Source organism: Hirundo rustica, chromosome 5 (assembly GCF_015227805.2).
Source record: "Hirundo rustica isolate bHirRus1 chromosome 5, bHirRus1.pri.v3, whole genome shotgun sequence".
Taxonomy (NCBI): Eukaryota; Metazoa; Chordata; class Aves; order Passeriformes; family Hirundinidae; genus Hirundo; species Hirundo rustica.
Genome location: NC_053454.1, coordinates 60,228,657 through 60,242,269, shown reverse-complemented (window position 1 = coordinate 60,242,269; position 13,613 = coordinate 60,228,657). Strand labels below are relative to the sequence as shown.

General features: G+C 48.2%; 1 protein-coding gene across 1 annotated transcript; it reads right to left on the bottom strand.

Moving 5' to 3' along the window:
* Positions 1 to 4,130: 4,130 nt before the first annotated feature.
* LOC120752655 (17-beta-hydroxysteroid dehydrogenase 13-like) lies at positions 4,131 to 10,752 on the bottom strand. Its single transcript, XM_040064081.2, has 7 exons — positions 10,404 to 10,752; positions 8,103 to 8,210; positions 7,354 to 7,485; positions 6,619 to 6,725; positions 5,785 to 5,922; positions 5,416 to 5,532; positions 4,131 to 4,694 (listed from the first exon to the last, which is right to left on the bottom strand). The coding sequence occupies exons 1-7, from the start codon at positions 10,611 to 10,613 to the stop codon at positions 4,607 to 4,609; spliced, it is 900 nt and encodes a 299-aa protein (XP_039920015.1). The 5' UTR covers positions 10,614 to 10,752; the 3' UTR covers positions 4,131 to 4,606.
* Positions 10,753 to 13,613: the final 2,861 nt, after the last annotated feature.

The window sequence follows — 13,613 nt, the reverse complement described above, 5'->3', positions numbered from 1 at the left end:
GGCAGAAGTCATCAGTGGGCAGACTCTGTTCTAAATGAGGAACTTTGTGCTCTTATTTCTGGCTTTGAGAGTTAGTGATACTGCTTGCAATGTATTGTGGCTCTCATCCAATGCCCCTGGAAACCACAAAAAAGGCTCTGATTTACTTCAGTCGTAGTTTGATCAGGCCTTCAACCCACAAAGATGCCATTGTTTGGTTTTACTGCCATTGCAGTGCTTGGCATAGTGCTGCTCCTGCTCTCATGCATTCAGATACATACATACACAAGTCCTCACAAGCAGTGCTTTACCAGGGGTGAGGTATAATCCCAGATGACAGAAAGAGGTTACCTTTTCCTGGATGTGGGCAGACTTTGAGGCTGGATTCCTAGTGATCTATTGTGACTGTTCCGCTAAATGCTTTACCTCTGTTCTCTTAGTAAATATAAAGTAGGTGTTTGTCTGCATTCTCTTAAAGCTTTGAGTTTAAAACTGTAGTAGCTTTTTGGAATAGCAGTTGTAGAAAGCTGTAAGACTTACATAGTTTATCTTCCTGCTCTAAAGGCAGCAAATTTAAAAATATTGCTATTCCTTGATAGTAACAATTCTGAAAAGAAAAGAAAAGAAAAGAGAAAAGAGCCAACTGTGAAAACTTAAATAGCCGGATTTTTGCGTGTGTGTTATTTTGTTTTGTTTTTTTCAGCTGTTTCAGAGGGAAAAAGAGGAAGTTCACTTGGTCTAAAAGACAAATCATGACCTGGCAGCTCAGAGACAGGGCATAACCTTGGGTGAAAGAGATCTTTGGGTGTTGAGTGACTGTAGCTTTGTGTGCTAATCTCAGCTACATCAGCAAGTGACAGATATGCGTGCAAAGTGAAAACCCACAGAAGCATAAACACCTTCCTTGAGGAGGCTTTGAAGAGAAAATGAATGCCAGGTAGCTGTGTCTTGCCAAGGAGGTGTCATTCACTGAGTATAGCTTTGCACCATGTCACTTGACAGCTTCCAGAGATCCTGGATTAACTACTGCATGAAGAACAATCCCTCTCCCAACCTTGTTAGTCCACAACAGCACTAACACAGCCATACCCACTGCCAGGCTCCAAGGCAGCAGGTAATCATGGGGCTACACATACATGCAAAACACCTCTTTCTTACTGCCCTTGAGCTAGCTAGTGCTGAGGTAGCTCAGCACTGCACAGCATTATCTAAAATGGCCTTTAGAGTATTGAGGATCATGCTTTAGGATTTGTCTGCCTGTGATCCATATTGTGTTTGTAAGCACTTGGAAAGATCCCTGTTTAATGTAACTGTGCATGGAGCGTCCCAAGTTTCACGACTTCCAAGGCTTCAGATGTGTTGTGTGTGACAGGGCAAAATGGAAACAATCCGTGTCTTGAAAAATAACTACCTGAAAAATCTGTGCTGCTGCTTCCTTATCTACCGGCCTGTGGCATACATGGATTTACGTCACCCTGCTGAAGGAGAGTACACTTCTGTTTGGCATGTTTCTTCCCTCTTATCTGTTCCCTGCTCCTGAGGAGGGAGAGCATGAAGTGAGCTCAGCCTCTCCTGCCCCTAAACTGGTTACTGATTAACCATATCGATTAGGCACAAATGCTTGTGAGTCAGGAATTCTTTATCTAGAAAATGAACCTGTGAACAGTGACAATAAGCTATCTTCATAAAACGTTGCATTTTAATGATTCTCAGTCACTCATTCCTAGTGTCACATCCATTAGAACTGATCCATATAAAAGGAGTCTCTTTTCCAAGGTGTCTCCATAGTCCTGTGCAGAAAAATCTCGGTATCTCAGAAGCTGTTAGCTGTAACCATGTCTCTGTTAATTAGTGTCCTGATTGATTTTGGTTGGTTTGGTTTGGGTTTGTTTGGGGCTTTTTTTGGCTGAAAGTATTCATTAAATGTTTTTTTTATGCAAACTGGTACTACCTGCAAGCATTAAAAAGTATTGCCCAAGGCATGAGGCTGGGGCCTTGGTGCTAGCAGACCGTGGCACTAAGAGGAACAGCCCTGATTTTTCTCTTGTAAGTGGCCTAGGTTTGTGCCAAGAAATGCAGGTTGAGATGATTTTCCTAACATTCTGAGTAGGATTCAAGGACTTTGGAAAAATGCGGCAGAGCCAGTCTCCGAAGAAGTACCCTCAAACTTTGCTAAAGAGACAGGTCAGGTGGCAGTGCCCTGCGGAGCTTTAATCCATGCCATCACAGATTCTGTAAGTAGTTCACCTTCATGCCTCTTGCTTTGGGGACCGGAGCCCCTGTCACTGGCAGGGAGACACCAGGTCCCAGCAGAGGCATCTGCCTGCTGGCTGCAGCCCCTCAGGGAGTACAGAGAGCACCTGGCACATGAAATCCCGGTGGGACCCTCACTCTCTTGTGACTTCTTTAGGTGGAACAGCTGGAGGAGCTGAGGAAGGAGCTCCACAGACCTCTAGCCAACATCATGGTGCTTTCAGCTGAGCTGCAGCTCATCAAGTCTGCAGGAGACTGGGCTGACTCCAGCACGAAGGTGAAGAACTAACCGCTTCCTACTTTTCTCTTGGAACTCGGTTCTCTGCGTAATTAACACATCAGTGTTTGGGCCAGACCCCAATTGCACGGCTCAGCAGTGCTGTCATTTTCCTGGCACAGGGCTCCAGTCAGTGCTGGGGCCAAGGAAGAGGAGGCAGGGAGGGCATGGAAGCACCGACTCCCAGAGACACCTCAGCAGGAGGCAGAGCACAGCGCCAGAGTCACGAACCTGACTCATAAGGAATCCTAGACCAGGGTGTGAGGTACTGCTCTGCAAATTTGGGACTTAACTGTAGGTGCCTGCATGAAACCTGCTCACATGGACTCCTGCTGAGCACCCAGGTGTGACCAGAGTTTGGGCTGAGCTTCAGTTGGGTGTTGTGGCCAGAAAGAGAGCTGAGGAGCCTGGGGGGCTTGGTGACTCAATTCTGTCACTGGTGTTTGGGAGGTGAGGGCTTAATTAAGGTCCTTGGTTTTTGTCCAGTTCTTATGCCAAGCAGAAGACTTGGAAGCTCAAGCAACATGGAGAAGAGAAAGTAGCTCTCAGTTGTGACAGGTCTGTCCTCTCAGAAAGAGATGAATATGTAGTTCAAATAGAAGCAGGACAAAACAACGTCTTTCAGAGTAGACAAAAGTCACTAAGTCACTCTTCTCAGATTTGGGGGATGCCACTGAGGCAGGGAAAACAGACTTACAAAATAGCTTACTGCAAATGCATACAAATTGTACTCCTTTATCCTGCGGGACTCAAAGCATGCTTCACTCAAATGTTTTGGGGGTTGGAGGGTGTGGGTTTTAAATACTAACCACATCTAACTCCTTAATTGACTTTCTACTTTTTGGATTTTTTAAATTCTCTGAAATTAGCTAACCCTTTTTTCTTGTCTTTTTTGCTTTCTCTATGAAGCTAAAAATCTAAAGCTGGGAAATTGAGCTTCACTCTCCTGAGTGTCCGGTTACATGAATGTTCCATGAGCAAAAAGGAAACTATTTTTGTGTCATTTAGCTCATCTAGCAACAATTTGTGCTGATGGCAGCAGAACATTTACTTGTTGTCAGCTAAGAGCAGCAGGAGGAGCTGTCAGGCGAGGGCTCTCCCATTTCTGAAGAAAAAGAACCTCGGTTTACAGACCAGCTTGAAAGGCTCAGGCGAACAGGATGCATTCCAACTGCGCCTGCCTGGCATGGCTGCGGACCGGCAGCGCCTGCGGCGGGCGGGAGTTGCACAAGCGGGTGCACGGATCCTCTGTGCTCTGGAGGGGTCTTTGACCCGTGTGTCAGCAGCTGCTGCCCTCTTGGAGCCCAGGCCAAAGACCTGTAGGGGCTGCACCTCCTGTGCCATCAGAGCAGGCCCCTGGCTTGTGATGAGGCTCGTCTGGAGCCTTCCCCCGTACCTGCACTCTTCCCCTGGCCTGGCACCTGCGTGGGCTGCACTTGTGGCACCCAGTCATTTGTAGAGAAATGCTGCATCTTTTTCATGAGAAGGTGTTTTAAAGATGTCTGGAAAGTGCAGAGGAGCAGTGTGAGAAATGACACAGGGAAAGGTGTATTCCTTGATACCATGCCTTAAATGCATCTCTAGGACCTGATTATGACTTTCACTGCCAAGAGACACTGTGTTCTTTGTGTTAAAGAACTCTGTTTATTCATATAAAGGCATATTGATGGTGCAAATGTGTAAATGATAATCAAAGTAATTAGGTATGTTACATATACACCTGTATTATTTCAGGTACTTCCTTAAAAAATGTGGGAAATTCAGTGTTCATTGCAGCATTTTATAATTCAAAAGTATAAACTGAGGTGAAAACAGGCCACCCACCTTTGTGGGAATTCCTGCCTGCCTCAGCACAACGAGATAGAGGTGATGGGTTGTACATTCAATGCAGCCCTCCCAGAGCTGCATCCCTGCTTTGCTAACACTCCCTGTTGTGCAGGTGTGTTCCAGCTGCGGGTCTGGGATAAGCTCTTAGGTGGGAATGGTGGCCTGGAAGCACCTGCCTGAGCTCTGTTTGAATCAAGGCAGCTGAACTTTGCTCAGCACATGTTCTGTTTTTGCTGGTGCCTCTGGGAAATGAGAATCAGTTCTTGCTTTTCACTGGGTGCTTCTCTGCCCAATGACTGCATCAAACTTGACCTCAGACATCTTCTTCAGAAGGTTCAGAGCACGTTCTGGAAACACCCTGAAACAGACAATAACATGAAATTAATAGTGGGATAGAAACGTAAATTATGGGAGAAAGTGGCACTGCAGGTGAGGTGAGAGCTGGTCTGGGGGTAGAATGCATGCTCACACGTGGACTGAGACTAAGGCTGAGACAGTCTTAAACTGGGCGTTTCTTCCCAAGGACATGTAGCCCTCGTCAATCTCAGACATGTTTTAACTCCAATCCCACCCATCTCTTTTTATGACAGCTTCAGGACAGGTATGTACCAACCATGATTTAGGTTGCAATATTGCTGCAGAATCCAGAAAGTTTTCATACTGAGCACAGACACAAGCATTTGCTCTTTCTTTGCAACAGAGCCCTTTTAAAGCAACTTTCCAGCCTCCATTGCCTGAATCTTAGGTGCTGACATGGAGAAACAAATACTCAAGTCCTCATCTCATTCTGGGACTATGCTGGAGCTGCTGTTCCAGAGCATGTGGTGGCCCATAGAGCAGTGGAGCTCTGTACTGACACCAGTCAGGTGCAGCAAGTGGTTCTATGCAAGGGCCTGCCTGTGAGAGGGCTCAAAAAAATCTCTGGATGATGTTTGCTGTTGTCACTGGAAAGAATCACTGCATTATTAACTACTTTGTGATATGTTCTAAAATAAAACATAATCTTGAATGAGATTTTACAAGTTTGAGGGTGGTACACTCAGCAGGTTACAGCTGATATATTTTTTTGCCCTACTCACCTTTCAAGCAGTAAAGCGACACTCTGATTTGGTGGAACGAAGACCATGTTCTTGTTGGTCACTATTCCTTCCATCAGAGTCTCTACAACTTCTTCAATCTCCAAAATCTTTCCAAGCCTACACAGGAAAGCAAACACATGAGAGCTGCAAGAGGGAAAAAGGGGTGGTACCAGCTGATCTAGGAGGCACAAACTCAGGTAACTCAAATGCAACAATTACGTGGGTTAAAGGACACTGCAGATTTCCTTTAGCCAATGATACACACTGCTGTTATACAGCCAGCTGGAACAGAGGCCTCAAGATGGGCATTATATGCAGTGCCTTGATGTAAAGAGGGAAGCACAGGAATGCAGAGTGTTGAAGAGTTACCTTGTGCTGGGGTTTTTGACAAATCCAGTGTTTATAAAAACAGGACAAAGGCACGTTGTTTTTATTCCATCCTTTCCCAGGGCAGACAGCTCCTCTGTCAGAGCTTTATGAAATCCAACTGCAGCAAACTTGCTTGAGCTGCAGGAGGGGAAGAAGTACAAATGAGATAGCAAAGCAGAAATCATATTTCTACCCTTCTTCTAGTGCAAATGGCCTAAACATGTACATACATGTACAGTTACAGGCTAGAAGGCAAAAACCTCCAAATAATATAATCCAGCTGAGAGGAAGAGCAAGGACTAGTCTAACTTTCTCTGTGCCAGAGTGTAGTGGTGGGTAAGATTTTGAAAGATTATAAAGTAATTGTGGAAAGCAGAGAGGGTGTGAACAGGCAGACAAAACAGACTGGAGCATGTCAGGAAATCTTAGACAACATTAACTACTGTGTGTCAATCAATGCACATCCCATTTTTCCCATGAGAGAAGGTTCTTGGAAGGAATGCACCCTGAATGTCTGAAATTAAGCAGGATGGACAGGGAAATGGAGATTAACCCTCTACTGTTTATTGTACCACAGAGGAGCATCTCAAATCAATTGTGTGTGCTTTGAAATAGAAGGACATTATTCAAGCAAAACTGAGGAACAGCCTGCCACGGAAATAGGCGTGGGCCTTAAGTTTAAATGAATTCCAGAGAAAATACATGTCATGTGATTGTTCTTTCCTACAAACACTGCTCAGGATTCAGCCAGAGCTAGCAACTCAGTACTTTCTGGTGGGAAAGACACGAATATTTTTTTTTAATATTAAGCAAGCCTATTTCAAAATCACTTACCAATAAGTCACCATATAAGGAACCACAAAATGACCTGCTGCCGAAGCCACCGTGACAATGTGCCCATAGTTGTTGTTCATCATGACTGGCAGAAAGGCTCTCGTGGTCTTGGAAGTCATTTAAACCAAGAGGCAAAAATGCAGGAAGAAGGAAAAGAACACTGTTTTCTTAGGCATACTCAGCACTGACCCTCAATATCATTCACTAGGGGCCAAAGCTATCCCTAAAGCTACGAGCTGCACAACCCCTCAGATGCCCAGAGCCACAGGGAGACCTGCTCTGTGACCAGTGGTGCAGCTGGCAACCTGCTCTCCAGAGGTTTCAGCACCTGGCTATAAACAGGAGCTGGTTTTCACACCTTTCCTTTGCTGCTTGGAAGGTTTCAGGTGTCAGCAGAAATGCGGGCAGGGTCTCACCCCCAGCACAAACAATGAACCACTTGTCAACCTATGGCTTCTCTTTCCTTCTGCCACCAACAAGGACTGCTGAAAGCCTCCCACCCTGTCAGCCCCACGACACCTCTGACAGAGGCCAGTGTGTGCTGCAGAGGAGGCTGTCCCCAGCCAGCTCACATCTGCCAGAGCCCATTCCAGTTTCCCAGCACACAGTCTGCTTGGGTGCCCCTGGGCTACACGGCTCATTTGGTAATTCACTGCTAATAGTGGCTGGTCTGAATACGCCTCCTCAGTGACACTCCCAAAAATCTGTAGCTGTGCAGATCCTGGTGGCCCTTACCCACATGTGACCCAGAATGTTGACGTCAAACATCCTTTCTATCTGGTGGTCCTGGGTCGAGAGAAAGTCGGCAGCTGTAATCACACCAGCGTTGTTCACCAGGATGGTCACATCCCCAATATCCTTCTTCACCTTTTGGAGAGAAGAAAAAAGCCCAAAATTGTGTCTGTCACTCAGGGAAAAAAAAAAAAAAAAGATTCACAAGTGTGGAGAAGAGGAGCCATAATTAATTAAATTCTTAACATTGCATCTTTAAGGGAGAGGGAGATGATGCTACATTTCCAGATATGGCAGGAGCTTTGCAGTAGCAGAGCCATGCAATCTGGTTTAGATCTGTTTCTTTAATTAATTCCAGTATTTACCCTGTTCCACAAACTGTGCACACTTTGGACCGTGTAGTCACAGTTGGGGCCATGGAGGCACAGACTGTTTTGAGGCAGCCAGACCACAGCCATTACAGTAAAATGTTTGATATGTCCTCAGTGCTGCTGTCTGTGTTCCTTCAGAGGCTGGAACCCTAGAGGGCAAATTTGGCAACAGGATGTGATATGCTGGAGCCTCCCAGATAGGATGAGACTGGCTGTGATCTTGGAAGTGCTGCAGCACTGTGTGTGCAGAGAGCAGGGAGGAGTGGGGAGCTTCCCAAGGGCTTGCAGGATTTGCGTACAACACCTCTTGTCTAGTTTTCCTGCCTTCTCTGGAAATCAGCATGGCTGGGAAAGCCTTTGGCCGTTCCCCTGCTGCCCCACCTTCTCTGCAGTGCTGTAGATCTCCTCCCGTTTGCTGCAGTCCACCACAAAGGTTTGAACAGTGGCTCCCAGCTTCTCGCATTCTGCCGCCGTCTCCTCAACGCCGTGCTGGAAGAGGCAAAGAGAAAGACACTGTGCACAGCTGTCCCCTCACCATGGCTGAGCAGCAGAGGCTGAAGATGTCCCTGGATTGGGCAACCACTGCTCAGCCCCAGAACAGTTCATGGCTGCCCAGGGAAAGAGCTGTAGGTAGGGTTGAGAGTACAGTTTTTCCAGCTGGGAAATTTGGACCTGTGTAGAGCCACAACCAGAAGGGAAATTGCAGAATCGTGGAATGGTTTGGCTTGGAAGGGACCCTAAAGTTATATAGTTCCAACACCTCCTTGCAATGGGCAAGACGCTAGATCAAGTTCTCAGAGCTCCATTCAATCCGCCCTTGAACATTTCCAAGGATGAGGCATCTATAACTTCTCTGGGCAACGTGTTCCACTACCTTATCATCCTCCCAGTAAAGAATTTCTTCCTAATATCCTATCCTTCCTAATCTAAACCTCCTCTCTTTTGATTTGAAACCATTTCCCTCTGTCCTGTCACTACATGCTCCTGGAAATACTCTCCATCTTTTTGTAAGCCTCCTTCACATACTCAAAGGTGGCCATTAGGTCACTCCAAAGCCATCAGTTTCCCAGGCTGAACAATCTCAAATTCCCTTAGCCTTAGGAATGTGGCAACAAGAGTGAGCTTGGCTTGGAAAGGCACATGTAGCAGGAGACAGAGGGCACACGGTGCCTGTCACAGCACAGCAGGCAGCACTGTGAGTGTAAGCAGAGCTTGTGCAACACAGGCCTGGCTGACACCCTGAGGTGTGGAGAGTGGCTCTGCATTTCAGTATTCACATGCTGGCTGTGAGAAGAGCCACAGTTTCTATGGGTCTGGCTGAGCTGGAATTCATTTCCCCAGAGCATCCTGACAGCGCTGCGCTTTGCACTGGTTGCTAGGGAGGGGTTGAAAACACACCCATTTTTTGGCTGCTGCTGAGCAGTGTTGGCACAGCATCAGCACTGTGTTCCCAACATTCCCCGCCCCATCAGTAGAGCCTGGGATGGGACACAATTAGGAAAGCAGAGCAAAACTGACCAAAGGGATATTTCATATCATATGATGACAGCTCAGCTGTAAAAGCCAAGAAAAGGAGGAAGAAGAGGAGGAGCATCCGGTATTTACAATGTTTGCCTTCCAGATCAAGCACTTTCCAGCACATGGGCAGTCATATCTTGCTGATAGGCCGTAGAGAATAATATTTTTTTTTCTCTTTGCTTCTGTGTGCACAACCTTTCAGCTTTGCTTTAGCAAACTGCTTCATCTCTACCTACAAGTCATTGTTTCCCATCTTATTTCCTCTACCCAGTCCAGCTGAGAAGAGGGAATGATAGAGCAGCTTGGTGGGCACCTGGCATGCAGCCAAGGTCAACCCACCACAACAGTGCACAATGCAGAGACTTTCCTTACAGAATTGCACTTGACACATGGAACAGAAGCTTCCCTGTGTCACTGGAACAGCTCACTAAGCCAGGGCAGGAGTGATTTTGCAGTTGTCTTGTCCCCAGGTGCCAGGAGGCCGTGCCAGTGGGGCCCTGTGCTAGGGTCTGTTTTGCAGCTTCAGGATGACACAGTTAACTTCTTTGCTGACCCAGTGTGTCAGAAAGTCCAGCCTCTCACCCACCCTGCTGCACCTACGGTCAGGACTTGGCCCGGATCCCTTCTGAAGGCCATGCTGCATGTTTTATCTGCCCATCATCCGCTTGCCAAGGTCCTTCCACCCGTGCAGCTGCCCAGAGGGCAGCCGGGCTCACACACAGCCCGGCACAGCGATGCTGCTGGTAACAGTGCGGAGAAAACAGCTCCCAGCAGCGCACACAGAACACCCGGGGCCACGGAGGGAACAAGTGAAGGCAGACCCGCTCCTCTCTGCGAACACCCTTCTGCCCTCAGCGGGCTTTCTCTGCCAGCCCGGGCAGCGGCTCCACCAGCAGCTTCCCGAGCAGCTCCCGCAGGCGCTCTGCCGGCGGCCGCCCGCTCCCTCCCGAGCAGCGCCGAGGGACTGCGGGACCGGAGCCCCGCGTCCTGTGCTGCGAGCGCGGCCAAAGCCTCTCCCGGCGCTCGGCATCCCCGCCGGAGGAGCCGAGCGGGAGCCGACGGGAGCGGGCTGCGAGGAGGCGATGGGGAGCAGTGTGGTGCTGCCCTTCTTCCGCCCCTACATCCCGCGGAGGTGGCGGAGCGAGGACGCGAGCGTGCCATTACCTTATTGATGTCCCACAGAACCAGCCTGCTCTGGCGCTTGGCGAACTCCAAGGCGGTCGCTCTCCCGACGCCATGGCCGGCGCCCGTGATGAGCACCAGCTCCCCGCTGAGAGACTTTCTCCTCACGGGCAAGAAGAGCTTGACAAAAGCCTCCAGGTAGGAGTAGACAAGCGTGACCAGGAAGAGGAGAAGCTCCAGGAACAGATTCATTGTTTTCCCGGAGTTCTTTTGAGGAGCGAACTGAACTTTAATCTCTTTTGAGAGGACGCGGGTTGTTGATTTATCCGCTGCCCGGCTCGGTGCCCGCCGCTGGTCCCGTCCGCTCCCGCAGGATCCGCCCCCGCACCGGCGGCTGCTCCGCCCAGCTGTCCCACCCTGAGCTCCCGGTGTCCCTGTCCTGGTGTCCTTGTGCTGCTGTCCTTGTGCTGGTGTCCCTGTGCTGGCGCTGGGTGAGCGGTGAGGAGAAGCTGCGGTCTGCACTCCAACCTGTCCTCGCAGAACCTGACAGGACGTGCCGGGCGTGGATAAAGAAACGTGGCTTTTAGGGCGTTTTCTGTGCTTTCCTGTCCCTTTCTCAGGCCATTGTATCAAGGAAGCAGCAAAACGCGTTCTTGTTTGTCATTTGCTGCAGGTGGAAAAGGGACGGATGTGGCAATAAAATTGCCCATCCAGTTCCTGACAAAAGCATCTTGAGTTCCGTTCAACTCTGTGTTGTAATTCTTTTCAATTTTTGTGCCTTGTGCCTGTCGAGCTGCTCAGCGCCATGAGATCCTTGAGCAGTTTTCTTCATGGTCCTTCCTTCCATTGCATCTCTGAGCGTTGTCAGCAGGCTTTGTCCCCCACCGTCCTCTTCCAGGTCCCCTAAGGAAAGCTGAAAGAGACAAGTCCTTTCAACTTCTGGAACTCCACATCACGGTGAGCTCTTGCCTAGATGTTTGTCTTACTATATCTTTTATTTAGTTACCATGCTCCAACCTTCCATCTTATGCTGCAGCTGCTTAGTTTCTGTAAGTCCTTTGAAAAATGGCATTATACTGCATGAATGGGGTAATTTTTGTTTAATTTAGTCTAAATCACATTTGGACTCGTTTGTAATGGCGTATCCAGTACCTTAAGCAGACCAGGAATGCTTATAGGAAATAGGAGAAAAGTATGTTCAGGTGTCTCTTCCAGCTCTATCAATATAACTGCACGGCCTTTCCTGGAAAGGACTGCTGACCTTACTCATTTGTTTTTCAATTAGAGAACCTGATGTATCACAGTCATGTTCATCATTTTACTTAAGGATATTTTTCAGCTGCTTGGGGAAGTGTGACAGGCTCACAAACATCTAACAACTGACCAAAATCGTGTCCATTTAAGATTACAGTTTTTGAAAAGTATTATTTTTGTCCTGGTGGTTTGGCTGCAGCTCACCTTGTCCATGAGAGACCAGAACAATTCCAGCACAGAGACTCTGAGCTAAGCGCTTCCTACTTTTCTCTTGGAACTCAGTTCTCTGCGTAATTAACACATCAGTGTTTGGGCCAGACCCCAATTGCACGGCTCAGCAGTGCTGTCATTTTCCTGGCACAGGGCTCCAGTCAGTGCTGGGGCCAAGGAAGAGGAGGCAGGGAGGGCATGGAAGCACCGACTCCCAGAGACACCTCAGCAGGAGGCAGAGCACAGCGCCAGAGTCACGAACCTGACTCATAAGGAGTCCTAGACCAGGGTGTGAGGTACTGCTCTGCAAATTTGGGACTTAGCTGTAGGTGGCTGCATGAAACCTGCTCACATGGACTCCTGCTGAGCACCCAGGTGTGACCAGAGTTTGGGCTGAGCTTCAGTTGGGTGCTGTGGCCAGAAAGAGAGCTGAGGAGCCTGGGGGGCTTGGTGACTCAATTCTGTCATTGGTGTTCAGGAGATAAGGCTGAAATCCTTGCTTTTGCATATGTTTCTTGATGCCAAGCAGAAGATTTGCAGCCATAGGAGATACAGAACTGGACCACAGCCACATACGGAGTACTGCACTAGTTGTCTTGCCCAGTAATTCCTCTGGGCTCTGAGACCGTGGACTAGATCTAGCAAAGCAGGAATCAATAGTCTCCCTTCCTTAGGAGCAAGACTCCAGACTCTGCAGAAGAGTGCTGTCATCCCCTGGATGGATCTTTGACTTCCAGCTTAATGCTGCCATCAGAATCAGAATGATACACAGGGCTATGTGCCCTGTTGGAATGGGAATGCCAGGAATGGTGTGCCAGAAGGTAGGCATCTTGTCTGGTGTGTCCTACTGAAGCCAGTCCTTCCCCAGTCTAAGAAAAGGATCTAGTTGTCCAATGCTGACTTTTCTCCAGGGTCTTTAAAAACTTTTTTTCTGTTGAGTCACTGCAATGTGACCTTCCTTTGAGCAAGGATTCAAGTCATGAAATAGAAGAAATGTGGAAAATGGGTACTGGGAGAGGCTAAGTTGGGTGGGAAGTTAAGGAATGCTTGCCAGCCATACAAGAGAAAACTCTCAAGTACCTACAAAGCAGTTAAGTACTGATTTTGCCCTTATGTTCCAGTAAGTGCTAAGCACAAACATTTTGGCTGGTGTGCTGCTTGCTCTGACAGGTCTTTTGAACTTTTGAAGCATCTCTATTTTTAGGCTTTTTGATTCCTTACTTAGGTAGGAATAGGTGGAAGTGAACATAATCCAAAAGCCGTGCAGGTGTGGCTTCAAGTGTCTCACATGTGTGACAGGACTGTCCTGGTAGCAGGAGGGCAATATAAAGCTCAAAAAGAAGCAGAGATGCAACCCCCCCCATTTTGGCTTGTTTTTTAAAATAGAAACCGTGTCTAGGTATTCTTTGATCGGCTTATAATCTTCTTTTTCATATGTCCTGAATTTTGTGAACCCCCTTCTTCCTTTCCTGTCTCAGCTGCAGGAATCTTGCTCTGTGAAGCACAAGACCTGAAGCTGGGAAGTGTCCTGTTACATGAATGTTCCATGGGCAAAATGGAAAACAGCTATTTAAGCTGTCAACAGTCCTTCTACCTGTTGCCAGCTGAGAGCAGGAGGAGCTGGCTGTCGAGGGCTCTCCCTTTTCTGAAGAACCTGTTTACAGAACAGCTCGAAAGGCTCAGGTGAACAGGACAGACTCCAACTGTGCCGAAGGTGGCAGCGCGTTCAGGCCAGCCTGGCATGGCTGCGGGCCGGCAGCGCCTGCGGCGGGTGGGAGTTGCACAAGC